A 27,458-nucleotide genomic window follows, 5' to 3' on the forward strand; every position below is an offset into this window, starting at 1 on the left:
TTTCCCATTTATTTCCAGAGTGTCTCCTGCCTGTTTCCCATCCTTGCCTTACAAATATGAATCTCCAATAGCTGCTAGTTTAAGTTTTTCCTTATGTTTTCCTTATGTAGCCTCCGCACAATAGATGCAACTGAGTTAAGCGGACATTGGCGTCAGCCATGGCTCAATGGGCTGCAATCTCACCTCTAAGTCAGAATGTTGTGGGTTCAGGCCCCACTCCAGATTTGAAGTACACATTGGCTCCCTTGACATACCAGTGCAGTACTGAGGGAGGGCTGCACTAACAGAGGTGCTATCTTTCATTTCAGATGTTAGAGCAGGGTTCTGTTCTGCCTGCATAGATGGATGTAGAAGATCCCACAGCAATATTCAAAGAAGAGCAAGGAAATTTCTCTTCAGTGTCCTTCTATTTATTCTTTCATGGGATGTAGGCATCGCTGACAAGGCCAGCATTTGTTGCCCATCCCTAATGGCCCTTGACAACTGAATGGCTTGCTAGGCCATTTCAGAGGGCAGTTAAGAGTCAGCCACCTTGCTGTGAGTCTGGAGTCACATGTAGGCTAGACCAAGTAAGGACAGCAGATTTCTCTCTCGAAAGGGCATTCGTGAACCAGATTGTTTTTTTAATGACAATGATGCTTTCATGGCACCATTACTGAGACTAGCTTTCAATTCCAGGTTTTTTTTCTTAATTGAATTTTAAATGCCATGGTGGGATTTGAACCCCTGTCCCCAGGGCATTAGCCTGGGCGTCTGGATTACTAGTTCAGCAACATTAGCACTACGCCACTGTCTCCCCTGGTCAGTATTCTTCCTAAAGCAGCTTATTTCTCTCTTTGCCATTGAAGGAGTTTGCTGCCATGCTTGTCTGTATATATATAACAGTAAAAGCACTCCAAAAATAATTTATTGGTTAGAAAGTGGTTCTGAATGCCTTGAAAGGTGTTATATAAACTTGAGTTAGTTGCTTTTGCTATTTCAAAGGGATCATTGTCCTGGAACAGCTCCAATCATTTTAATGGAGCTCTTAACTTTGGAAGAATTGGCAAGCTAAGCTAAAGCCGCCCAGTGTCACTGTCCGGACAGCCAGTTGGCGAAGGATAGTACTGGAGCCAATCTTTACTCAGTCTCACATTTATTTACAGAGTGAAACATTACAAGCGTACACCTCCTAACTCAACCACACTACAGTTTCAATAAATGTCTCTTTAGATGTGCTCAAGTGAAACAGCAGTTAATGCCTACCACCTGCATACAATTAAACACAATTAGCATACAATTAACACCCAACACTGGGACACTATGTACTGTTCTGTCCTAAATCAAAAGTTGCTTTTTTTAAAACCAGTATCTGAGCTGGCCGCCAGGACATAAATTAAAAATCTTCGAATCGACTATCTGTGGGGTTGCAGTTACACACTGATTCTTTGGTGTTTCCTCCGATCTTCTGCCAAATTTAAGAGGATCCTGCAGAAATTCCAGGTGCATGCTCAATTCTATATCCACAACCTTCTCACTCAGAATAAAATTATCTACCATATGAGTCGAGCTGACACATACTTGCCAATTAGTGGATATATTTATTATATGTTAATATTTATACATATAAATGGCTGGACAAGCGTCAATTAAAAAAGTCTTGCATTTCTATAGTGCCTTTCACACCCCAAATGCTTTAAAGTCAATGAAGTACTTTTGAAGTGTAGTTACTGTTTTAATGTAGTAAACGTGGCAGCCAGTTCGCGCACAGCAAGCTCCCACAAACAGCAATGTGTTAGTGGCCAGATAATTTGTTTTTGTGATGTGGATTGAGGGATAAATATTGGTCAGGACACCGGGGAGAACTCCCCCTGCTGTTCTTTGAAATAGTGCCACTATTGTTGACGAGAAAATCCAAGTGGCAAATGGGTGCCCTTTAATGTTTTTCTCTAATCCCGAGTGGAACCAAAAATAGTGTTTTATAACAGTAAAGAAATAAGCTTTTGTTCTCCGAAATAAGTTGAGCATAAGCATATGCGTTTCCCACATTTCAATGCGCAGTTAAATATTTTGCTTGCTATTGCAACTACATGTTCTGTCCTAGGAATATAGGCACAGGAGTAGACCATTCAACTCCTTAAGTCTAGTCCACCATTCAATGAAATCATGGCTTATCTGTATCTTAACTCCATCCACCGCCCTTATGAACATAAGAAATAGGAGCAGGAGTAGGCCATTCAGCCCCTCAAGCCTGCCCCGCCATTCAATAAGATCATGGCTGATCTGTCCCAGACCTCAACTCCTCTTTCAGGCCTGCTCTGCATAACCCTCGACTCCCCGAGATTTCAAAAATCTATCTACCTATTCCTTAAATACATTTAGTGACCTAGCCTCCACAACTCTCTGAGGCAGAGAATTCCAGAGATTCGCTACCCTCTGAGAGAAGAAACTCCTTCGCATCTCAGTTTTAAATGTGTGCCCCTTTATTCAGTAATTATGTCCCCTAGTTCAAGATTCCCCCACTAGTGGAAACATCTTCTCAACATCTACCCTTTTGAGCCCCCTTAAAATCTTACATGTTTCTATAAGATCACCTCTCTTTCTTCTAAACTCTAGTTGTTTAGCCGTTCTTGATAAGACAGCCCCTTCATCCCAGGAGTCAGCCTAGTAAACCTTTTCTGAACAGCCTCCAATGCTAGTATAGCCTTCTTTAAATACGGGGACCAACCTGTACACAGTACTCCAGGTGTGGCCTCACCAACACCCTGTACAGTTGTAACAGGACTTCCCTATTTTTAAACTCTAACCCCCTAGCAATAAAGGCCAAAATTCTATTTGCCTTCCTAATTACTTGCTGCACCTGCATGTTAACCTTTTGCGTTTCATGCACAAGAACACCCAGATCCTGCTGTACTGCAATATTTTGTAGTCTTTCGCCATCTAAATAATAATCTGCCTTTTTATTTTTCCTACCAAAGTGGATGACCTCACACTTTCCCACATTGAACACCATCTGCCAAGTTTTTGACCACTCACTTAACCTCTCTATATCCCTTTGCAGACTTTTTGTGTCCTCATCACTACATGCCTTCCCACCTATTTTTGTATCGACAGCAAATTTGGATACACTACACTCTGTCCCTTCCTCTAAATCATTAATGTAGATAGTAAATAGCTGAGGCCCTAGGACCGATCCTTGTGGCACCCCACTGGTTACCTTGGTTTCATATTCTTTCATAGCATTTCATATTCTTGTCTAGCAAAAATCTACTGATCTCACATTTAAACTTATTAATTGGCCTAGCATCTACTGGATGAAGCCATATTGCTGGATTGAGGCTGTCAATCACAACTGCAGTTCAAAATGATCCTTCAATATAGTGCAGACAATCAGATGACTATGACTGTAATTTAAGGAGAAGCTAGATAAACACATGAGAGGGTTAAGCCGACAGAGTGAGATGAAGAGGGGTGGGAGGAGGCTCATGTGGGACATAAGACCACAAACAGCACAGACCAGTTAGGCCAAATGGCCTGCTTTCTGTGCTGTACCTTCTATGTAAAGTCGTCTGAAAGACCATGGAATCTGCAATTCATTGACTTGTTTGGACAGTTCCGAATTGTGAGGCAATCGACAGGAGCACTTTACAAATAAAGGTAAAAACATGAATCCGTGCAGAGAACTCAAAAGAAACTTATTTATGGGAAATAACTGATCCTATTGAACCCAGAATAAATTTGACAACTGAGGCAATTAGATTCTTATCCAAACAGCAGGCAATCCAACTAAGCATGTACTTTACCGAAGAAGTTCCGAAGAAGGGTCACTGACCCGAAATGTTAACTCTGCTTCTCTTTTCACAGATGCTGCCAGACCTGCTGAGTGGTTCCAGCATTTCTTGTTTTTATTTCAGATTTCCAGCATCCACAGTATTTTGCTTTTATTTTAATGTACTTTACCAGAATGTCCTGGAATCTCCCGATAATTGTGCTTTGCCACAGAATGCAACAAGACATGGCTAAAATCAGGTCTGAAACAAAGTTGATTAAGGGTTTAAAAAATAATGCTGGAATTAAAACATAAGTAACAAATATATGTAGCCGGTCGATTTTCTTAGATGTTCTAGGCATATTGATATATTTCTCAGACTGGGGTATCTTTGATGTATTCAAATCTAGTTATCTGCCCCGTGAGGAATTGTAAAATATTGAGAAGAAAGATTAAGTGATACTGTCATACGTGAAAGAGTTTGATGTGTTACAAATTCTGTACCTGCAGGGTGGGGAGGAGAATCTATAATACTCACAACAGCTAACATAGAGAAGAACTGTATTTAATTGAATTACTACCTAATGTAAGATGTTTTAAAAAGGGGCATCTGTAAACCCAAAAGCTGTTTCCCAGTTTTCCTTTTTTCATCGCATGTTATGTTTGAACTGTCCATTGGATGCACTCTCCTCTCGTCAGTGACTTTGGAAACAAGTGGTTGGGTGCGACTTTTCCTGTTCATGATGTCATCGGAGGTTATGGGGGCTTTGTAGCACCATTTTTTAGATGCTACACAGCCATATAGGGATCAAAAATGGTGTCCAAGATAATATAGTGGACACCTGATGGGACGTGTGCAGGACACCATCTTGGTAAAGCACAACTAAGAGGCCTCCCTTGCATTAGGCCTTTTACATGTGCAAATAAAGGGTCTAACACCTACTTCTGTTTCCTGCTGCAACTTTGGTTTGCCCTGAGGCAGCTGGCACCAGTGCTGGTTGCTTCCAGGAAAAATAACATTAATCATATAAATTTTTTTTTAAACTACCATAATCACCGCTGCTCCCAGTCTGGAGATATCGAACCTCCCTCTGAACCCTGACCTCCAGGCACCCCCCCTAATGTATTCCCCCAGCCCAATCTCGTAGCTCCTCCGACAGCACTTCCAAACCCCCAGCAGTACTCCTGAAGTGGGCAATCTCCCTACCCGATCACTGACAGCACTTCCGACCCCCGAGCAGTACTCCCAAGGCCTGCAATCTCCCTACCTGCTCATCCATCGAACCCCGATAACAGACTCCAAGACCCACCTGTTCCTGCTCCAGACCCCCAATGATCCAACCCGACCACTTACCTCAAACTTGGAGCACTAACCCGTAAGAACTCCACTGCAGTGCCATCTACATTATAGTGAGGTCTGAGGCCCAAAATCCGGGGCTCCTCAAATCTTCCTATTTGTTAACACTGAACAAATGAGGAGTCCAAAAATGGGCCCTCACAAATTTATCCCTCTGTCATTAAAGATTTGCCACAAGACCTAATCTGATAACTCTCCTTAAGCATTCTTCTCACCAAATTGATTATTTTGCCAAATTTATGAGCTGCTTTGTATGAACATGATGTGCAAGATGAATTTCAATTTCTTGTTCTTGACACTCCATGGTCAGGGTAACGAGGCTGCCACTGCAAGGAGCACCAGTTAGAGATACATCATTGCCATGACGATTTGCCAACCCTGCTTCTTTTGAGCATGAACGTATGTCGACTTGTTGATGAAGCTAAATAATCTTCGACAAGTAGCTTTCTCCTTCTCTCAGAACAATACCAGCTGAGATATCCCATTTGAAAGCAAAAGTGAATAGTGGAATGAAACCTAAGGACAGGAGGGGATAATTCATCCCCAAGTCTGTTCTGCCATTTAATTAGATCATGGCTGATCTGTATCTTAAACTCCGTCTACCTGCCTTGGTTACATAATCTTTAATATCCCTGCCTAACAGAGATCTATTAATCCCAGTTTTGAAATTTTTAATTAATCTCCAGTCTCAGCAGCTTTTTGGGGAAAAAGAGTTCCAGTTTTTCTTTATGTGAAGAAGTGCTTCCTGATATCACCCCTGAATGGCCTAGCTCTCATTTTAAGGTTATGCTCCCTTGTTCTGGACCAGAGGAAATAGTTTCTCTCTATCTATCTTAGCAACTCCTTTAATCATCTGAATTAGATCACCCCTAATTGTCTATACTCAAGGAAATACTAACCTAATCTGTGCAACTTGTCCTCAAATTTGTCCTTTCACCATCAAAGTTCATTGTACAGATGGGTAGTTCTTTGAAGGAGTGACATGTGCTGTGGATAAAGGGGAGCCCGTTGACATACTGTACTTGGATTTCCAGAAGGCATTTGACAAGGTGCCACATAAAAGGTTATTGTGCAAAGTAGGAGCTCATGGTGTAGGAATAACATATTAGCATGGATAGAAGATTGGCTGGCTGGCAGAAAACAGAGAGTATGCATAAGTGGGTCCTTTTCTGATTGGCAGGATGTGATGAGTGGAGTCCTGCAGGGGTCTGTGCTGGGGCCTCAACTTTTTACAATTTATGTCAATGACTTAGATGAGGGGAGCGATGGCATGGTAGCTAAATTTGCAGATGACACTAAGGTTGGTAGGAAAGTATGTTGTGAAGAAAACACAAGGAGGTTGCAGACCGATATAGATAGGTTGAGTGAGTGGGCAAAAATCTGGTAGATGGAGTATAATGTGGGAAAATGTGAAGTTGTTCACTTTTGCAGGAAGAATAAAAAAGCAGAGTATTTCTTAAATGGGGAACGACTGCAGAATTCCGAGGTGCAGAGGGATCTAGGTGTTCTAGTGCATGAGTCACAAGAAGTTAGTAAGTAATAAAGAAGGCTAATGGAATGCTATCCTTTATTATGAGAAGAATTGAAAATAAAAGTAAGGATGTTATGCTTCAGTTATACAGGGCATTGGTAAGACCACACATCTCAAATACTGTGTGCAGTTTTGGTCTCCTTATTTAAGGAAGGACGTAAATGCGTTGGAGGCAATTCAGCGGAGGTTTACTAGATTGGTACCTGGAATGAACGGGTTATTTTATGAGAAAAGGTTGGACAGACTGGGCTTGTTTTCACTGGAGTTGAGAAGAATGAGGGGAGGCCTTGATTGAAGTTTATCAGATCCTGAATGGTCTGGACAAGGTGGATGTGGAGAGGATGTTTCCTCTTGTGGGTGAGTCCAGAACTAGGAGGCACTGTTTTAAAATTAGGGGTTCCCTTTTAGCACAGAGATGAGGAGAAATTTTTTCTCTGAGGGTTGTGCAACTTTGGAACTCTCTGCCTCAGAAGGTGGTGGAGGCGGGGTCCTTGAATATTTTGAAGGCGGAGGTAGATAGATTCTTGTTCGGCAAGGGAATCGAGGGTTATCAGGGGTAAATGGGAGCGTGAAATTCGAAACACAAACAGATAAGCCATGATCTTATTGAATGGTGCAGCAGGCACAAGGCACCGAATTGCCTACTTCTGCTCCTAATTCCTATGTTTATATGGTCGTGGTCGTGTTTCATTGAGGCCATTTTATTTCTCCTGATAACATTTTTACAACAATTACATGGTTATGCATTCACATTTGCCATCACTGTGTTCTGGATTTAATGGTTCTGGCTGTCCTGAATAAGGGAGCTTTATCTTTCAATGACTCATTATAATTTTCATTCATTTAAATGTTTGCCCTTTTACCTTATTGGTTAGGATTACTTACCAATTGTATATGCATGGAGGGCTCTGCCTGAAGGATAAAAGAAAATGAGTTACTTATTCTACAAAGAAAGATCCTCCACATACAAATGGGATATATCATTATTTCTGGGATCATGCTACATGCAAAATGGCTGCTGCATTGCATATGAGGTTTCTTTGAAATGTTTCTGAGAGACATGATAAAATGCTTTATGAAACAAGTTTGCTTTAACTATTATACCACACACCATCCCCAATCCCCCAGGAAACCGGTAGTTTGGTAAAGAAATGTCTATCTGTAGCTGGGCAGCAACTCATTTAGAAAATGGCAAATTCCTATCATGTGACTGGATGTACAAGGATCTCGAAGGGTTTTTTAAAAAGCCAGTGGGTGTTGGGCTAAATCCTATACAATCAGTGCTATAATGAATGTTTTCCCATTTGTTATTCATTGCAGTCTGGCCTGGATGCAGAAAAATTGCAAATGCTATTTTTATCAAACTCCGCATAATAGATTGAAAAGGGGATCGGGTTGTCATTTTATCCTGTGTATAAGCAGGCTTCGATGCACTCGATGCGGTTTCATTGGCACTGAGGACAAGTTAAAACATTTGCCTTACCTTTCTCATTGATGCAAGTCTTTAGTGTTCTCTTTCATTTGGTTTTCAGATAATTTGTTAAAATTGTAATTAAAACCATTATGATTAAATTAAATTCACTTAAATAGCCGTTACCAGCTATTGATCTGTCTGATCGTTATTGGGAAAGCTTATGGAATCAAGGAGGATTTTAGCAATCAGTTGTCATGATAGTAAGAATCTAAGCGATGTTGCAACAAGAAAATTACCAAATTTCTTTTTTATAGCACTTTTAATCATCCCACGATGCTTCACGCGAGTGCTATCTGACAAAACCTGATTCCGAGCCACTTAAAGAGATATTAGGACAGGTGACCAAAATTTTGGTCAAAGAAGTAGGTTTTAAGGAGTGGCCTAAGGAGGAGACAGAAAGGGAGAGAGATGAAAAGGTTTAGGGAGGGAATTCCAGAGTTTAGGGTCTAGGCAGTTGAAGGCACAGTCACCAAAGCTGGAGCGAAGGAAATTGGAGATGTGTAAGACACCAGAATTAGAGGAGCATAGAGATCGCAGAGAGTTGTTAGGGTTGTTGCCATGGTAAGAGTTTAAGTTTGAAAGCTGTGACCAAAACTCTCCTAAGGATGAACGATCTTCGCACTTCATCTATTACAAGCTTGCATCAGTGTGGTTCTGACAAATCCAAAGCTTGCAAACATCCTGACTTGCTCAAAATTACTAGAAACCAATCAATAACTTACTTCATCGTTTCTGAGCACTGCTTCAAATCCTTTCAGCTGTCTTGCAAGTTCTTCACCCTCCTGAAATAAAGCCAGTCACATCTATAAAATCCAACAGCTGTCAGTGTAAATCGCAAAACCTAACAAAATAAACTTGTCCATTGGATGTTTTTATAACCTGTGGCAAATTTCACCTCCAGCAGCCTCCCCTGTCCATTCCATTACAAAGAATTCCACTCAACACTTACTGTTTCATCTCTTTTCTGTTTGTTTAGGCAGTAGATGCTGATTAGATGATTGGGTGAGGGGGAGTGAGTAAAAGTATTTTTTCCCCCCAAAATATACTTTATTCATAAAAATTCTTAAAAATACATTACAAAACAATTCAAATTGGACATTTCATAAAGTGTAATAAAGATCAGTTTTTTTCAATACAGTCCATAAGATGTCTCACTGCTCTTGCCATTCCAGCTAATATTTACAATGTACATTTGGATTACATACCAAAAAACATTCTCTGTTGCATACAGCCCGAGGGATTTTTACATGGGCTCCAGGCCCTCATTATACTGTTGCGAGAGGACCTTACACGGTGATCTTTCCTGAGCACAAGTATAAATGAGTTAACAGATAATGACAGAGTTGAGGACTTACCTTAGTAGAAACTGGCACGAAGTCAAAAGTGATTCACCAACAACTAAATGTGGCAATTCAGCTCTCTGAAGCTGATGGCCGAATTGGTTGAAAGAAAGGGTTGATGCGGGGAGAGAGGCTCGGACGGTCCGGCCGGAGGCCAGGCAGGGAAAGGGGGGGAATTGCCACTCGGAGTATAGGCCAGGGAGGGAGAGGGGGGGGGGATTTGCCACTCAGAGCACAGGCCAGTTAGGTCAGGGAGAGAAAGGGGATTTACCGCTCGGCGTACCACAGGGAGGAGGCAGTGGGCCCTGCCGCTCGGAGCACAGACCGGGCAAGGAGAGCGGGGGATCTGCTGCTCGGATCACAGGCCAAGCTGGGGAGGGGGCAGTGGGCCCTGCTTCTTGGAGCGCAGGCCGGGCAGAGGAGGGGGCTGCAAGCCCTGCAGCTCAGAGCCCCGGAGCACAGGCCTCTGCCAGCCGAGGGAAGGCAATCGGAATTGAGCAGCAGCAGTGAATAGGCTCAAGGAAACTGGTGGGAGCGGCGACAGGAATAACTTGAGGCCAGAGATTCATATGGACACGTTGATTAAGAACCAGGCCATGATGCGAGGGGAGGGGCCAGAAAGGGGAGGTGCCAGCTGGGAAAGAGGGGAGGGACTAGGGAGGAGTGTGTGTGTGTACGAGTCAGATAGAGGAGGGGCCAGCTGGGTGAAAGGAGAGGAGCAGGTTCAATTGAAGCATTCAAAAAGGAGTTAGACGGTTATATGAGAAGGAAGAACGTGCAGTGTTATGGGCAGAAGGCGGGGAAGTGGAACAGAGTGAATTGCTCTTTCGGAGAGCAGCTGTGGACACGATGGGCTGAATTAAAGGAGGGCTCCCCAACCCAAACCCGAACCCGACAACATGTGTCGAGTTCGGGTCGGGTCGGGTTGCACTTCTGGGACCGGCATTCGGACTCGGGTCGGGTCGGGCCAGGTCAGACATGCTCTATCACAGGTAAGTGGCTGCAATGTTAATTTAATTTTTGGACTGGAAAGGTGGTTTTATTACAGTTATTTTAAGCTTGTGTAGGTCAGCAACAAAGTGAAAAATGGAAGGTAAGTTAACTGATGGTCGGGTCGGGTTGGGTCAGGCGTGGGAAAAAATGGAAAGACTTGGGACCAGGTCAGATATGATTCTGTCGGGCTCAGGTCGGGTTTTTTATTGCAGACCCGAGCAGGCCTTCGGGCTGTATGGCCTCCTTCTGCGCTGTAACAATTCTGTGATTGTTAATTACAAGGATGTGCAAGTTTATTTTTTTTGGTTTTGTCTGTGCCAAAAGCCAATAGTAAGTGTAATGAAATAAAAACAAGAAATGCTGGAAATACTCAGCAGGTCTGGCAGCATCTGTGGAAAGAGAAGCAGAGTTAACGTTTCGGGTCAGTGACCCTTCTTCGGAACTTTCCACAGATGCTGCCAGACCTGCTGAGTAGTTCCAGCATTTCTTGTTTTTATTTCAGATTTCCAGCATCCGCAGTATTTTGCTTTTATATTAGTAAGTGTAATGACTTCTTTATGTTGTCTGATGCAACATAAATGAGATGCATGAAGTCCAGTTTGCTGAAGATCTCTAACAGGTTTATTAACAGCTAAACTATTATATACAGTACAGAGCAAACTATTTACAGCATCTTCGTGTGGGTGTTATAGTTGTAGAGTGACTCTGGCTTCAAGTCACATGACCACATCCTGATACTTAGCTCATTAGCGTACTGTGTTCTTAAAGGGACATCACTCTTAAGACAATCACACAACAGTCAGAGCAGCAGCATTTTGACTTGTCTATCACAGCAATGTATATCAAATGCCCCTACCGATCTCTGTAACCTCCTCCAGCCCTCCAATCCTCCAAGAACTTTGCATTCCTCTCACCTCATGTCCATCTCCGCCTTCCTTCACTCTACCATTGGCAGCCATGCTTGCAGCTTCCAAAGCCCAAAACTCTGGAATTCCTTTCCTAAACCTCTCCGCCTCTCCAGCCCTCTCTCCACCTTTAAGACTCGTCTTAAACCTATTTCTTTGGCAGGCTTTTTGTTACCTGTCCAAATGTTCTTTGGCTCACTGTTAATATAGGTCTGATTTCACACCTGTGAAGCGCCTTGGGATATTTTACCGGCACTATATAAATGCAGTTTGTTGTTGTTAAAGCTTTTATTTGGAAGTTTCAAATTTCAAGCTGATTAAAATCAAAATTTGAACCTATTCAGAATCCTATGCTTGGCTTTTTAGCAGAATAAGTGGCATTTTTAAAATTCATTTCATGGGATGTGGGCATCACTGGCTATATAATGTAAGCCATTTTTTTCACTTCTGTTACAGCCAATGAAGATCCTTTGAATGTAATCATTGTTGGAATGTAGGAAATGTGGTACCCAATTTACACACAGCAAGGTCCCACAAACAGCAATATGATAATGACTGGAAAAATTGTTTTTTTTTAAAGAGATGTTTGTTGAGGTAAAAATATTGACCAGGATATCAGGGGATAACTCCCCTGTTGCTTTTTGAATTAGTGTTGTGGGATCATTTATATCCTCCTGCATTGCAAACATGTCTTACTGTAGTTAAAATTTCTTTAACATGATGGTTTCTGTTAGGAAAACGGGTAGGAACTGAACATAACAAGCTCACAATTTCTCCTCATCAATATTACCAGAGATAGAGACACAAGTCACATCCTGTAATTCCTTTTAGACAGGTACAATACATTTTTTTAAAAATTCTGACTCTCCTGGTTGTGACTCAAGGCACCAGTACATCTGTTCCCTTAACATTAAGGGATAGTTCAGAAATGGACATGTAAAATAAAGATATTCTTAAAAAAAACAAGCAAAAAACACAGGCGGGTTGAAATCTCAACTTGACCTTGAATTGTTCTTTTAATTATGGAATAACAGATGGCTGGGAGATGGTGCGGAACAAAGGTGTAAGATGTCCTGAATTGATTTCGGGCTGGTCTGCACACAAGTGTTGAAGCAGCTAGCATACACAGAAAATGGTGAGGACTCAGACTCACCTTTGCATTCCAACGACAGCCATCTGTTACATTACAAGTATTCTATATAATATATTGTGGTAGAGATCCTGCTAAGGGTGCGTTCGGCAATCCGAGTAAAATTTTGGCCAAAATTGCACTAATCTTGCATATCAAGGAGCGTAAAATGTGCCAGCACAATCGGGCAGCGTTTTAAAATAATTTAAAATGTTCTGTTTTGTTTTTTTAAAAAAAAATCCTTGTTCTATTTAAGAGTGATAACGATGCAGTTTGATTAATACAGCTGAAAAATAAATTAGCATTTTTAATCAGAGTCTAGTCCACCACCTGTGAGTAAGCCAATTTTAAATAAATGAAAATGACTTTGAAGAAAACGACACACAACCATTTGCTAGTTATATTGGTCTAATTATCGTAGTAGTTTCTTAGTAAGTTAAAAATGAAAATTATATTCAAAAGCTTTTAAAAACACTTTGATTAGTGTCCATAAAATAAAAGCAAAATACTGCGGATGCTGGAAATCTGAAATAAAAACAAGAAATGCTGGAACCACTCAGCAGGTCTGGCAGCATCTGTGAAAAGAAGGGTCACTGACCCGAAACGTTAACTCTGCTTCTCTTTTCACAGATGCTGCCAGACCTGCTGAGTGGTTCCAGCATTTCTTGTTTTTGATTAGTGTCCATCTGCCTAAACGAACCAGCTTCATTTAAAAACCCTCCTCCAAGACCCAAAAACGGGCGCATTAGCAGAAACTTATTGTGGTGATTAATTTGATTGGGAGCATGGCCCATTTTGTGGGCAGAGCCAGCTTCAGGCCCAATGTCCTTTTTTAAACAAGCACAAAAGATCCTGAAGACCCGATATGCACTGGATATAGTTTGCACTTGAGATTCCATAATCTTCTGTGCTGGTTTGGCAGATTTCAGGCAAATTGCGGAACCTCTGGACCATATTTACAACAATACTGAATTCAATCGCGGTATTCGTGTCCAATGGATGTGGGTGACCACACCCCCCTGCCCACCTTCATTGATAGGTTGTAAAATCTTTCCGCTGGTATAATCTGGTTAAGGAACCTACCAATGTGAAAGCTCGAAACAAAAACAAGAAATGCTGGAATCACTCAGCAGGTCTGGCAGCATCTGTGGAAAGAGAAGCAGAGTTAACGTTTCGGGTCAGTGACCCTTCTTCGGAACTGGGAAACTGTGAAAGCTCGTGTTGGCAACATGTCCTCAAATCTGGCTATCTCCCCAAAAATTGCTAAAGTAAGGTAACTATTAAATCAATGTTCCTATCAATAATCTTCCAAGCTTCCAAATGTGGAATAAAGACCCTTTGTATCTTACTCTGCATCAACGCAATTGCAGAAAATAGGCAACTGAGAGAAAAGAGCAGAAAGGCACAGACAGTAGGTGATTCTTATCCTGCATGAGGTTATGAGGAAGAGGCCAGCCATGCTTGGACCAGATGTCAGTAGCCATCTCAGGGATGGTTGAAGATTGGATCCAAGGGATGGAGACTCCACATGACCAGAATTACCAATATAGTGGCTCAGTCGAGACCCAGTTCTATCGATGGAGAATGGGCAGTTGAGTGATTATGTGCCCCCAGATGGATGACATTGGGTCTTGCCAGTGGGGTCAAGACCAGTGAACCCCTGAAGAAAAGGGGTGTTCATTTTATCCTTACTCGAGTGGGTCATGGCTGGTTGAATGGCCACTATCCCCCTCCCAATGGCAGGCAGGCACCAGAGTTTTTGGTCAGATGGGACAGTCACTTGATAGGGTCACATTCAGAAAAGCACTTGAGTCCATCTTGCACCATTCAAATTCACACTCCCACTGATCCCTCAAAGTCCAGTGGAGTTAATACTGGAGAGCACCATCCCAGCCTAATCACCAGGGTCCCATCCCCAGGAGTGTCAGGACCAGAAAATGCTGGAAATACACAAATGAAGAAAAAAAACACAGGTTAATATCTTGTGTAGAAACCTTTGTCAGAATTGACACCATTGGACCAAACTAACAGCAAGTGTCCAGCCTCTTGAGTTTGACAGGAATTAACTTGGTAGACAAGTATTGCTTGTGTGAGTCTGGTGAAGTCTCATTCCAAATGCACTAGGCTTCCTCTGCATCTTGGAGAAAATCGCTGTGTCTGAGCATGCATTTTATTTATTTATTTATTTGTAGGATGTGACCGTCACTGGCAAGGCCAGCATTTATTGCCCTTGAGAAGGTGGTGGTGAGCCGTCTTCTTGAACCGCTGCAGTCCATGTGGGGCAGGTACACCCACAGTGCTGTTAGGAAGGGAGTTCCAGGATTTTGACCCAGCAACAGTGAAGGAACGGCGATATATTTCCAAGTCAGGATGGTGTGTGATTTGGAGGGGAACTTAGAGGTGATGGTGTTCCCATGCATTTGATGCCCTTGTCCTTCTGGTGGTAGAGGTCACAGGTTTGGAAGAGGCAGTCAAAGGAGCCTTGGTGAGTTGCTGCAGTGCATCTTGTAGATGGTACACACTACTGCCACTGTGTGCCGGTGGTGGAGGGAGTGAATGTTGAAGGTGTTGGATGGGGTGCCAATCAAGTCGGCTGCTTTGTCCTGGATGGTGTTGAGCTTCTTGAAGACTATTCCGTCATACTCTTGATTTGTGCCTTGTAAATGGTGGACAATGCTACATTACTCACAGCAGCACAGTGATGGTGCTCTGGAATTCAGAGTAAAAAGTGGGCACCTGACAAGTATAACACAGGTAGTGTAAGTGAGGTATATAGAAAAGTTGAACTAAGGAATCAGAACTCTGGTCTCCAAGTGAACATAAACCCAGCATCAAACACTATCTCCCCATTCCAGCAGTAATGACACCATTGCCCTCCAGTGGAGTATTCCCACTGTGCTGTTCACCATTACTTCCCATCTGCAGTTTTGTAATTCAAACAACTCTCATTTCTCCAGCCTAGCATTCAGGAGATGCCATGCTTAAATTTTATGCAGGACAGGAAATTACTTATTTAAGGTAAAATAAACTGTCAGAGATAAATGTAGTTTTAAATGGTGTCTCCTGAAAAGAAAGCAATCATGTTGGATGTGATCTTAAAAGGACTCCTCAGCAATGTAGCCACCAACATTCCTTCAATTACAGCCTTTGTGATTTCCAGAATGTTGCAAACTACACAAATTTTGAGAAAATATCACACTGTAATTCAGTGATAAGAATACAGGAATGTGAAAAGTAGTTCAGTCCTGCAATCTGGCTCTTCTTGTTGTTCAAATCCTGTTTAAATGCTTCCATTGACCGCGCTGATTCCTGGAACTGTGCCCCAGTGACATTCTTCTGTTTTCATTTACTTAACACTAAATCCACTATAATAACTTCTTGTGAATTGATAAAAGGCTGCACTAGGTGAAAACTGCTTCCTCAAGTTAATCTTAAAGGGACAAAATTCCTCCTGTTAATCTACTCTTGGTTCTATCCCCTGTGAATGATGCAGTAATTCCTTAAGTTGTGTTTAACTGTTTACTTAATAAGTTCTTTAACTCATTGTTGTTACCTTTGGTTCTCTGAGTTTGCTTCTGCACCAGATCTCTCTCTGTCCCTATTCTGATGAAAGGTCATTGAATTTTACCAGCCCACTGCAGCCTACATAGGACAGCAGCCAGGCTTTTCTCTGTGTCCCCCCAGCTCAATGCCCCTATCAATGCCCCTCACAATTTGGTTGGGAGGCAGGAGGCCTTGTAAAATGGCAGCGGAAGGCATCATGAGGAGAGCCCAATGTCTTCCTATTGCCACAGCATATCTCAGTGGCGGGAATAGCAGGGAACCAGAGGCGGGCGGCCAATTAAATGAACTAATTAACCAATTAACATCCACTTTCTGCCCATGCTGGCATTTTACTGGCATCAGGACAGGTCCCCACCACGTGGAGAAACCGCCAGGTAAACCGTGTTGGCTACCCAGCGGTTTCTGGGGGGACCTTCCATTATTGCTGCTCCGTGGATCACAGAGGGGCCCCCGGCGGCAATGGCTGCCCCCATGGCTCTGACACCACCTCTGGAGGGTTTACCCCTTTGGTTGCCAGGGTCTGCTTTCCTGGCCCTGGCACATTAAATAAAAAAGTTTACCAGGCCTTTGAGGGTGCCTCAACATGGAGATGCCCTTTTTCTTTCCTGCAACCTCAGCAGTGGTGACCTCTATTAATGATGCTGCTGACGCTGCTGAGCTGCCAGCCCTCTGACTGGGCGAGCAGCTCTGAGAGGCAAGCCGCCATCCTCAATAGGATGACGGTCCCAGTGGCAGCCTCTGAACTGACCGCTGCCAGTAATATCCCAACCAGGATCCTGCTGTCTGTCCGCTTGGGCTGAGGACCCGTTATCTGTCCCGTCAGTGGGAGAACTGGGATTTGGAAAAACTCAGCTTGTTAACTCTGATTCTCTCTTTACAGATGCTGCCAGATCTTCTGAATATTTGCAGCATTTTCTGTATTTATCTGTCTCTTACCCTATTGTTTTGCTTTAGTACATTAAAATCCAGACTCATGCTCCTCTTCCCAGTTTCCAATCTCCATTTTTAAGATCTTTCCACCTATAGTAATTTCTAATATAGCACTGTCTCCAATTTGAAAACAAAATTACACATAAACTTTCGGAACAAGCCAGAATGTGATAAGGTTTCTCTTTAAACTTTTGATTTTGAAATTTTTTTACAAAGGAATCCTAATTCCAAATTGGGGGTAGCTCATTTCCTTATGTGTGTCCATTCCAAGTATCTGTTTTGATAATAGTTCATGATTAGTAAATGTGTTTTATTTTCTCCATCTGCTTCCTTTGGTCTTCTACACCAGTCCAAACAAGAGGGCAAGCAGCCTGCTCCAAAACTTTGACCAATTGTCAATACCAGAGGGTTGTGGATGTTTCATTGTTGAATCCATTTAAGGCTGAGATAGATTTTTGGTTTCTCAGGGAATCAATGGATATGGTGAGTGGGCAGGAGAGTGGAGTCAAGGCAGAAGATCAGTCATGATCGTATTGAATGGCTGAGCAGGCTCGAGGGGTCATATAGTCTACTCCTGCTCCTATTTCTTATGTTCTTATGTTCAATGCCCCTTATAATGACAGCAACAGTTTGCATTTATATAGTACCTTTAACATAGTAAAGCATCCCAAGGTCCCACAGGAACTCTATCATCAGAATTTGACAATGAGCCACATAAGGAGATATTAGCATAAGCGACCAAACGCTTCGTCAAATATCTAGGTTTTAATGAACGACTAAAAGGAGGAGAGGTAGAGAGGAGGATAGGTTTTGGGAGGGAATTTCAGAGCTTAGAGGCACATGAATGGAGTGATGAAAGTCAGGGATGGCAAAAAGGCTCGAATTAGACGAACACAAAGATCTTGGAGGGTTGTAGTGCTGGAGGACATTACAGGGATAGGGAGGGGAAAGACCAGAAAGGTTTGAAAACGTGGATGAGAATTTTAATATTGAGGCTTTGCCAGTCTGGGAGTCAATGTAGGTCAGCAAGCGCAGAGGTGATGGGTGAGAGGGACTTGGTATGAGCTGGGATACAAACAGCAGAGTTTTAGATAAGCTCAAGTTTACAGATAATGCAAGGTGATTGTCAGCCAGGAGTACATTGGAATAGTCGAGTCGAGAGATAATGAATGTTTGGATGAGGTTTTCAGCAGAAGATGAGCCACTTGCTGTAAGCAAAAGACAGCATCTCAAGTTGTCTCATCCTTTGATCTTTCCTCCGTGCAGAGATGCATCTGTTCTCCTCTGCCTTTCTCCTCAGTATGGCACAGTGAGATTATTAAAGTCACCTATGCAAAATGCAAAGTATGATTTTGCTTCCTACCACTCCATTGTCATTGTGCCTTGAAGCCCCACAATACTGTGCCACCCTGATTACCAAAAGTTCAACTAATGTTCCTTAATGAATGCTTCAAAGATCAGCAAAGTCTTTTGTCGATTAATTGTAAATCCATTGTGGCCTGCATCTTTCCTTTAAATTAACTGGAAGAGCACTTTGACGTGGGTAATCTACACTTGACCTTATATTAAGCCTTTAGGATTTTTTAAACTTGACATAATTTATTTATCTTGTCTTTCTTCTCGGCCCAAAGGTCCCTGCAGGATCTTTCCAAGCAAACAGACATTCCCTACGGCACAGTGATGGAGTCAGCTGTGTATGAGCATGTCCGGGTGAAAGGAATGAACCCCTTTGAGAGAGACAACATGTACGCCCAAATGTGGAAGATGATCAACAGAGGTAACGGCACAGAAACCTCGGTGAAGGATTCCCAAGAAGGCATCCGAAGGGTACAGTGCATTTCTCTCAATCTATACACCAGCTGTATATTTTTCTCCTAAGTGTTAGATTGGATTGTTGTGTGCTAGCAAATATGCATGTTCGGGAGACTGCAAACTGCGGGATTCTAGATAAGCGAAGTTCAAATTTCGCCCTAAGCAGCAATTACATTTCTTTTTAAATGTCTTTTTCTTCCATTTATGAAATAGATAATGTACTCCATTTAATTTTGGTCCATTTACAACATCACTTCTTTAGCTGAAAGGGAAGGCAGGCAGCCAAGATACAGCCCCTTGGCAAAGGCCATGATAATAGGCACTAAAGTGGTCATGTACCATTTTTCCTTCCCTCTGGTATATTCCTTCCTCATGCGATGGCTGCAAAGTCACATGCTAAATCTATGAGGTGCAACACATTGGAGGTGCAAAAAACAATCACTCGAATGATACCAGAACTGAGATGTTATACCAATTAGGAAAGATTGAACAAGCTGTGGTTCGTTTCTCTAGAAAAGAGATGACTAATGGGTGACCCGAGAGAGATATTTAAGATTATGAAAGGGTTTGATCGGATCGAGGTAGAGAGATGTTTCCTCTTACGAGCGAGACCAGAACTAGGGGCCATAAATATAAGATAGTCACTAATAAATCCAATAGTGAATTCAGAAGAAACTTTGTTATCCAGAAAGTGGTGAGAATGTGGAACCCACTATCAGAGAGAGTAGTTCTGGCAAATAGCATAGTTGCATTTAAGGGGAAGCTAGATAACACATAAGTAAGAAAGGAATAGAAGGATATGTTGATAGGTTTGGATGAAGAGGAGTGGAAGGAGGCTCGTGTGGAACTTAAACTCTGGCATGGATCTGTTGGGCCAAATGGCTTTCTGTGCTGTAAATACTTTGTAACCAAAAGCCTGGAATGTACTTCCCTCTGTTAAAGAAGATCTTTACTAAACTGCCATTCATTTTTAATGGTAAATACTATTTATTTTTGCCCACCTGTCTCTATGATGCTTTTCGCTTTCTGATTTCATAAAAGCTTTGTACAAACAACCCTCACTGCTGACTTAACATTCTTTGGTTAATAATATAAGTGGGTCGGAAGATTTTGAACTGTGAGATCGATTTTGCTGCATGGATAATAGAGGAAAAATAGTTTGTTCCTCTGCATTGTAGCTTAAAAACTATTTCAACTTTATACAGAGCAAGACAGATCCCTTACTGTTTCATTTGAAATGCAGAGGCAAGTAAGGAGTGAAGCTCATTCGTAATTCTACCGATCAGCTGCAGTAATTCTCACAGAAGATTAGTGGAAACCCGGTTTACATGGGGTCAATCAAGATGAGAGAGTTGTCCTATGAGGAGAGATTGAGTAGAATGAGCCTATATTCTCTGGAGTTTAGAAGAATGAGAGGTGATCGCATTGAAATGCAAAAAATTGTTAGATGACTTGACAAGATGAATGCTGAGATGCCGTTTCCCCTGGCTGGGAGAGTCTAGATCTGGGGGCCATAGTCTCAGGATAAGGGGTTGGCCATTTAGGACTGACATGAGGATAAATCTTTTCTCTCAGAGGGTTGTGAATCCTAGGAATTCTCTACCCTAGAGAGTTGTGGATACTCAGTTGATTAGTATATACAAGACAAAGATTGATAGATTTTTGCAGACTAAGGGAATCAACGGATATGGGATAGGGCAGGAAAGTGGAATTAAGCTCTCCTTAATTATCTCAAGCCCCTCCAATTGCCTGTTGATTTTTTTCCCCCTGATAATTGTTTCTAAAACCTCACCCACCACTGATGTTAAACTAACTGGCCTGAAGTTGCTCGGACTGTCCTTACACCCTTGCTTGACTAAAGGTATCACAGTTGTCACTCCCCAATCCTCTGGCACCTCTCTTGCATCCAGGGAAGATTGGAAGATTATGGTAAGCCCTTCCACTATCTTCATCCCCACTTCCTTTAATAACCTGGGATGTAAGCCATTCGGACCAGGTGACTTATCTGCCCTAAGCATAGCCAGCCTTTCCTGTACCTCCTCACTCTCAATTTTTACCCTATCCATTACCTTCAACTCTCTCTACTTCTAACAATATTTTGTTACATTCTTCTTCCTTAGTAAACACCAGTACAAAGTACTCATTAAGTATTCTAGCGTTGCTCTGCGCCACTATGCATGTATTACCCTAATACTCCCATTCCACCTCTTACTATCTGCTTACTATTTACATGCTGGTAGAAGACTTTTGGGTTCCCTTTTATGTTGACTGCCTTTCTAGTCTCATATTTTCTCTTTGCCAGTCTTATTTTTCTCCTCACCTCCCCTCCCAAATTGTTGTCTTTGGCCTGGTTCTCACTTGAAGAATTCACCTGACATGCATCAGACACCTTTTTTTTGTTTCTTCATAATCTCTATCTCCCTCGTTATCCAGGGAGTCTTGTTTTCGGTTCCCCTACCTTCCACCCTTGTTGGACTGTACCTAGCCTGTCCCTGAAGCAAGTCTTCCTTAAAGATAACCCATTGTTCCATTACAATTTTGCCTGTCAGCCTTTGGTTCCATTTTATCCTGGCTAGATCCATTCTCATTGCATTGAAATTAGCTCTCTTCCAATCTAGCTGTTCTATCTTATATTGTTCCTTGCTTTTCTGCATTATGAGTCTAAACCTTATGATACGATGATCACTCTTACCCAAGTTCTCCCCCACAGGCACTTGGTCCACCTGGCCCACCTCATCTCCCAGCACCAGTTTCAGCAATGCCTCCTTTCTAGTTGGGCCCAGAACAAACTGATCAAGGAAGTTCTTTTGAACACAATCCAAAGATTCCTCCCCCTCCTTTCCCTTTACTCTAGAAATATCCCAATTGATATTTGGGGAATTAAAGCCCCCCAATATCATCACTCTATAGTTCTTGCACATCTCTGTGATTTCCCTGCAGATTTGCTCCTCTATCTCTTTCTCTCTCACTATTTGGAAGCCTATAGAATACCCCGAATAGCGAGATCATATCCTGTTTACTTCTCAACTCTAACCAAATGGATTCTGTCCTTGCCCTCTCAAGGACATCTCCGCTTTCCAACACTACAATGTCTTCCCTAATCAACACTGCCACTGCACCTCCCTTTTTTCCTTCTCTATCTTTTCTGAACACGTTATATCCTTGTATATTAAGTGCCCAGTCCTCACCATTTTTAAGTCACGTTTCTGTTATTGCCACTACATCATATTCCCACATTGCTATTTTGGCTTGTAGCTCAACAACCTTATTCACTCCACTTTGTGCATTTATAAACATGCTTTGTAATCCTCTCTTTTTGCATTCCTCATAGCCCTTCTCCGTATGCTCCTATCTAATATGGAACTACTTCCTTCTCGAGTTCTGCCCAACACTCTCACATTATGCACCTTATTTTTCCTTTCTACTTCCATATGCTGGTGCCCATTCCCCGGCCAATTTTGTTTAAACCTCCCAACCACGCTAGTAAACCACCCCGCGAGGACATTGGTCCGAGCCCTGTTGAGGTCCAACCCATCCCTTATGAATAGGTGCCTCCTGCCCCAGAACTGGTTCCAGTGCCGCAAGAATCTGAAGCCCTCCTTCCTGCACTATGCTTCAAGCCACACATTGATCCTCCCTATCTTCCTATTTCTACTCTCACTGTGGCACTGGCAGTAATACAGAAATGACTACCTTCAAGGTCTTACTCTTTAACTTCCTCCCTAGCTCCTGAAAATCTGACCATAGGACTTCAATACCTGCCTTCACTATGTCAATGGTACCAATATGTACCATAACTTCTGGCTCACTCCCTTCCCTCTGCAGAATATCCCGCACCCTTTCCGTGATGTCCTTGGCACCAGGGAGGCAACACACCATGCGGGACTCATGATGGTGGTTGCAGAAATGTCTGTCTGTCCCTGTAACTATGCAATCTCCTATAACAACTACATTTCTACACTTTGCTACTCCCTCTTGTGCAGTCCCTTACCCATTCATGCCATGTTCTGGACTGCACTCCTTCAGGGTATCATCACTCCCAGCAGTCTCCAATGCTGAGTACTGGTTTGAAAATGGCATACAGCCCAAAGACTCCTGCCTGTGGGGTGACCACCTCCTGGAAAGTACGATCTAGGAAACTCTACTGCTCCCTGATGCTCCGCAATGACTCCAGCTGCCCTTCTAGCTCAGAAATTCAGAGATCGAGCTGAAGCAGCTGGAGACACTTCCTACACAAGTGGTCATCCAAGACACATGAAGTGTCTTGGAGTTCCCACATGGTGCAGGAATTGCAAGCAACAGGTCACAACTGCCCATCCATGATCTGAAAATGAATTCTATTCCCTATTTTAGAATCTATTTGGTACTTTGTTTAAACTATTAATTTTTTAATACCTCCAGACTGGCTCTGTGCTACTACACTACTCTTATTAATTCACTCACTGTTGTACTCACCCTGATTGAGGTTATTAATTTCCCTGCTCCTAATCTGAAAGAGACGGGAAGAGAAATACTCACCAACCAATCACTTACTGACTTTCCTGTGATGTCAATCCTTGATTTCTTTTTTTCTTGGGTGCCTCTCGCAGTGCTCTCTCTCTATCACTCTCTCTCTCTCTGTACCGCTGCTTTATCCCTGCTGTGCTCTCGGACCTTCAGTTGTTCTCACAGTGATCTCTCAGGTAGGTTTTTAAGGAGTATCTTGAAGGAGGAGAGAACGGCGGAGAGGTTTAGGGAGGGAATTCCAGCGTCTAGGGCCTAGACAGTGGAAGGTATGGCCTCCAATGGTAGAACAATGAAAATCAGGATTTGCAAGAGGCCAGAATTGGAGGAACACAGATATTTCGACTGTAGAGCTGAAGGAGATTACAGAAATAGGGAGGGCCAAGATCATGGGGAATATGAAAACAAGGATTCATAGAGAGGGCCAGCAAACACTAGCAGTGTGACTAGATCCCTAGATGCTGTCATCAGAAAACACAAAGGGCTAGATTTTGTGGAGGAGGCAGGGCTACCATCGCTGGCCCGTAAAGGCAGGGAGATCCCCACCTCAGCTTTTCGGGCTCCCCCGGAGCGCTCCTCCGGTTTTGTTAAAGCCTAAGTGCCTGGCACTGGGATCTCCATCCCTTTAAAGACAGGGATCCTGCCTCCAAGAGTTGCCACCCAGTCACAGGTCTGGCAGCTCAGCAGTATCGGCAGTGCCACCAGGAACGTCAGAGGCCTTGGATGCAGGTCCAGCGCTACAATGCCAGGCCTCAGGTAAGTGAGGCGGGATCACTGGAGTCAGTCCGGAAGGCTCCAGTGAGGGCGGGCGTGAAGTCCAGGGGGAGAGGGAGCCATGGAGTTGCAGGTGTTGCCAACTAGGGCCCTCCATGGGTCACAGGTTGTCTATGAAGGAGGGATCCACCCCGCCAAGCCTGCAGGGAGGGCACCTCATTTAATAAGGCGCCCTCCCCACATGATGGAGGCACCCCCTGCCACTGGTTAGATCTCAGTGGTGGTGGGAAGAGGCCCTTATGTGACCATAAATAGGCCACTTAAGGGCCTCAATTAGCCTCTGGGCGGGAAGGTCATCATCAGCCTATCCCACCCCTGGCAAAATCGCTTGGGATGAGGAGCCTGCCTCCTAAAACATTGAATCAAAAAGACCAGAGGACTGCTCCGGGGGTCGAGAAAGTGCAAAGGCGGGGTCCCCCCCACCCCCACCGCCTTTTCGGCCCAGCACCTGGAGCCTCATCTCCCGCACAAAATTCAAACCAGTGTCCCCAAGATAATTCAGGAGTTTCAGACTTTTGGGATTTTCGCCAGTTCTGTATAGTTTTGTGACTTCAGTTATTACTTCGTCTGTTACTTAACTCACAGGGCTTTCAAGTTCATACATTTGTGATGCTATCTAGTTTGTCCTCTGTTATTAAGTACATTGTACTATTAAAAGTGAATGATGCACAGCATATCATTAAATGACAGGCATGACTGATGGTACATTATTTATGATGTTGTTCATTCAGATAGGCCTAGAGCTGTATTATTTTGTATACATATTTTATGCATTTGTTCTTGACTTATGCTGTATCACAGTGCTGCTTTCTTTGAAATACCAGCACTGTATATTTTAACATACTGCGGAGGTGGCTAGAATATGTTAAGAGGAATGGCAATAACTACATAGTCCAAATATTGAAGTCAATTCCCCAATCTAAAAGACAATTTTACAATATGGTTTGAGGTAAATTTTAAAGCTTATCACTATTTTTACCAAAGCATATTCTGAATCTAATTTTGACTCTGTACACAACACCTAGACTGTCTTGATCAGACACCAGTGACATTCTCTGTGGCTGCAACCATGGCATGCCATCCCTTCTCATCCTTCTTGACTTTTCTGCATGGTCAACCACTCTATCCTTCATCATCATTCACCTCCCTCGCACTGTTCTAGCCTGGTTCCACTCCCTCCTGTCCCAACAAAGTCAGTACATCTCCTTCAATGACTCCTCCTCCTGCCCTTGTAAAGTCATCTCCATTATGACTAAAGGTCTTATCCTTTTCTTTGTCAGTTGCACTAGGTGACAACATTCATAGGCATAGGGGTTAGCTTTCTAAAGTGTGATATTGACAGCCAGATCTACCTTTCCTCCCCAACTCTTCACTCCTGCATGTTCATATATTCTTGTGAGGCAAGGAAATCCAGGGTTATCAGGGGTAGATGGGAATGTGGAATTCGAAACACAAACAGATCAGCCAAGATCTTATTGAATGGCGGAGCAGGCCCGAGGAGCCGTATGACCTACTTCTGCTTCTAATTCATATGTTCGTATGTTCCTCAATCATTTCCACTCTTCGCCAACAAGTCCTGAATTGACAAGAACTTGCTTCAACTCAATGTCAGCAAGACTGAGGTCATCCTTTTCAACGCCGCTAAAAACTCTGGACTTTGGGTCCTAGCTCCATTCTCCTCCCTGGAAGACCACACACCCTACATTCGAGAATACTAACCTTGGTGTCCTGTTTGATTCCACATACTAGCCACTGCATAGAGCTTATTTCCATCATGCAGCTTTGTCTGCCATTTCTTTGCCATCTCCGGACTACACTGTTCCAAAGTTCTCCTTGCTGGTCACCTGAGTTCTGCCTCCACAAACTGAAACTCATCCAGAACTCTAATCCCGACCTTATCCCGCACTATGTTCCTCTCCACATCAAACCTGCCCGCACCAACCTTGAATGCGAATCATCCTCTGATGAATTGATTTCAAAATCCTTCTGTACTGGCCTGACAATGGCCTTGTCCCCTCCCTTGCTGATCAGTCTTTGCCAGCCCAATTCTCCACTACATTCCCTTCTGACTAAACTTCCACCCTCCATTTGCTCCACTGTCAATGAAGCACATACTGAAACGCTCTCCAAACAGCCTTCCTCCTTGTTAGCACTTTGCTTTCCTTCACAAGCCTCTCACCTATTCAGCCGTCACCTTTAGCCCTTCTTCTACCTGTGGTTACTTTTGGAACATTTGAGGTTAAAAGGCGCAATTAAGGTTTAAGCCGTTGTTGTTTAATAAAACTGAACAACTGTAGTCCTGTGGAAATCACATTAATATCAGAATAAAGAGATAGTGGATGTAAAAGGATGCTTTGTCCCTTTCAATTTTGTCTGCTGAAGGCACCGCTTAAAATCTCATAGTTCCCTACATTCATTTGGTATCTCCCCAAGTGGAATGCTTCAAGTGTGAATTTAGATGTGGAATATTGACAGGCTTATTCACCATAAAAGGTGATGCATATGATGCTAATGCTGTCCTCAGCTCTGGGTAAGTTTTATGGGAATCATCTTCCTGGTTCTCAGCTTTACTCATCAGGCGTTCTTCAGGCGCAGTTGTCAGATCACCCGTTGGAATCTATATCCATCAATTCATTTTACTAGAAGGGAAATCCTGCATGCTTCACTGGTGGTGGATTTAGAAGAAAAGTCGGTGCGCACTCACAGCAATAGCAGTCCCTCTGGTATAAGTTGTCTGCAGGTTGGCACCCAAGAGTTGGCATAGGCTCTGAATCCCTCCAATCAGGTTTCCACCCCTGCCACAGTGCCAAAGCAGTTCTTATCAAAGTCACAAATGACATCCTATGTGACTGTGACAAAGGTAAACTTTCCCTTTTCGTTCTTCTTGACCTGTCAGCAGCCTTTGACATGGTTGACCACACCATCCTGCTCCAACGCCTCTCAATGGTCGTCCAGCTGGGTGGGACTACTCTCACCTGGTTCCATTCTTATCTATCCAATCATAGCCAGAGAATCACTTGCAAAGGCCTCTCTTCCTGCTCCCATGCCGTTACTTCTGGTATCCCGCAAGAATCTATCCTTGGCCCCTTATATTTCTCATCTATATGCTGCCCCTCAGCAACATCATCCAAAAGTTCAGTGTTAGGTCTCACATGTACACTGACAGCACCCAACTCTACTTCACCACCTCCTCTCATGAGTCCTCCACTGTTGCTAAATTATCAGACTGCTTGTCCGACATGCAGTACTGGATGAGCAAAAACTGCTTCCAACTAAAGATTGGCGAGAATGAAACCATTGTTTTCGGTTCCTGCTCCAAACTCCGTTCCTTAGCCACTGACTCCATCCCGCTCCCTGGCAACAGTCTGAGACTAAACCAGTCTGTTTACAACCTTGGT

General features: G+C 43.1%; 1 protein-coding gene across 2 annotated transcripts in view; it reads left to right on the top strand.

Annotated features, from left to right (window-relative positions):
• Positions 1-27,458, top strand: part of grid2 (glutamate receptor, ionotropic, delta 2) — an 894,599-nt gene that overhangs the window by 758,053 nt on the left and 109,088 nt on the right. For both annotated transcript variants that reach the window (XM_068045980.1, XM_068045987.1), the window contains one exon: positions 18,603-18,798. In XM_068045980.1, the coding sequence (XP_067902081.1) occupies positions 18,603-18,798 (196 nt within the window). The remainder of the gene's footprint in view (positions 1-18,602; positions 18,799-27,458) is intronic.

Source organism: Heterodontus francisci, chromosome 1, assembly GCF_036365525.1.
Source record: "Heterodontus francisci isolate sHetFra1 chromosome 1, sHetFra1.hap1, whole genome shotgun sequence".
Taxonomy (NCBI): domain Eukaryota; kingdom Metazoa; phylum Chordata; class Chondrichthyes; order Heterodontiformes; family Heterodontidae; genus Heterodontus; species Heterodontus francisci.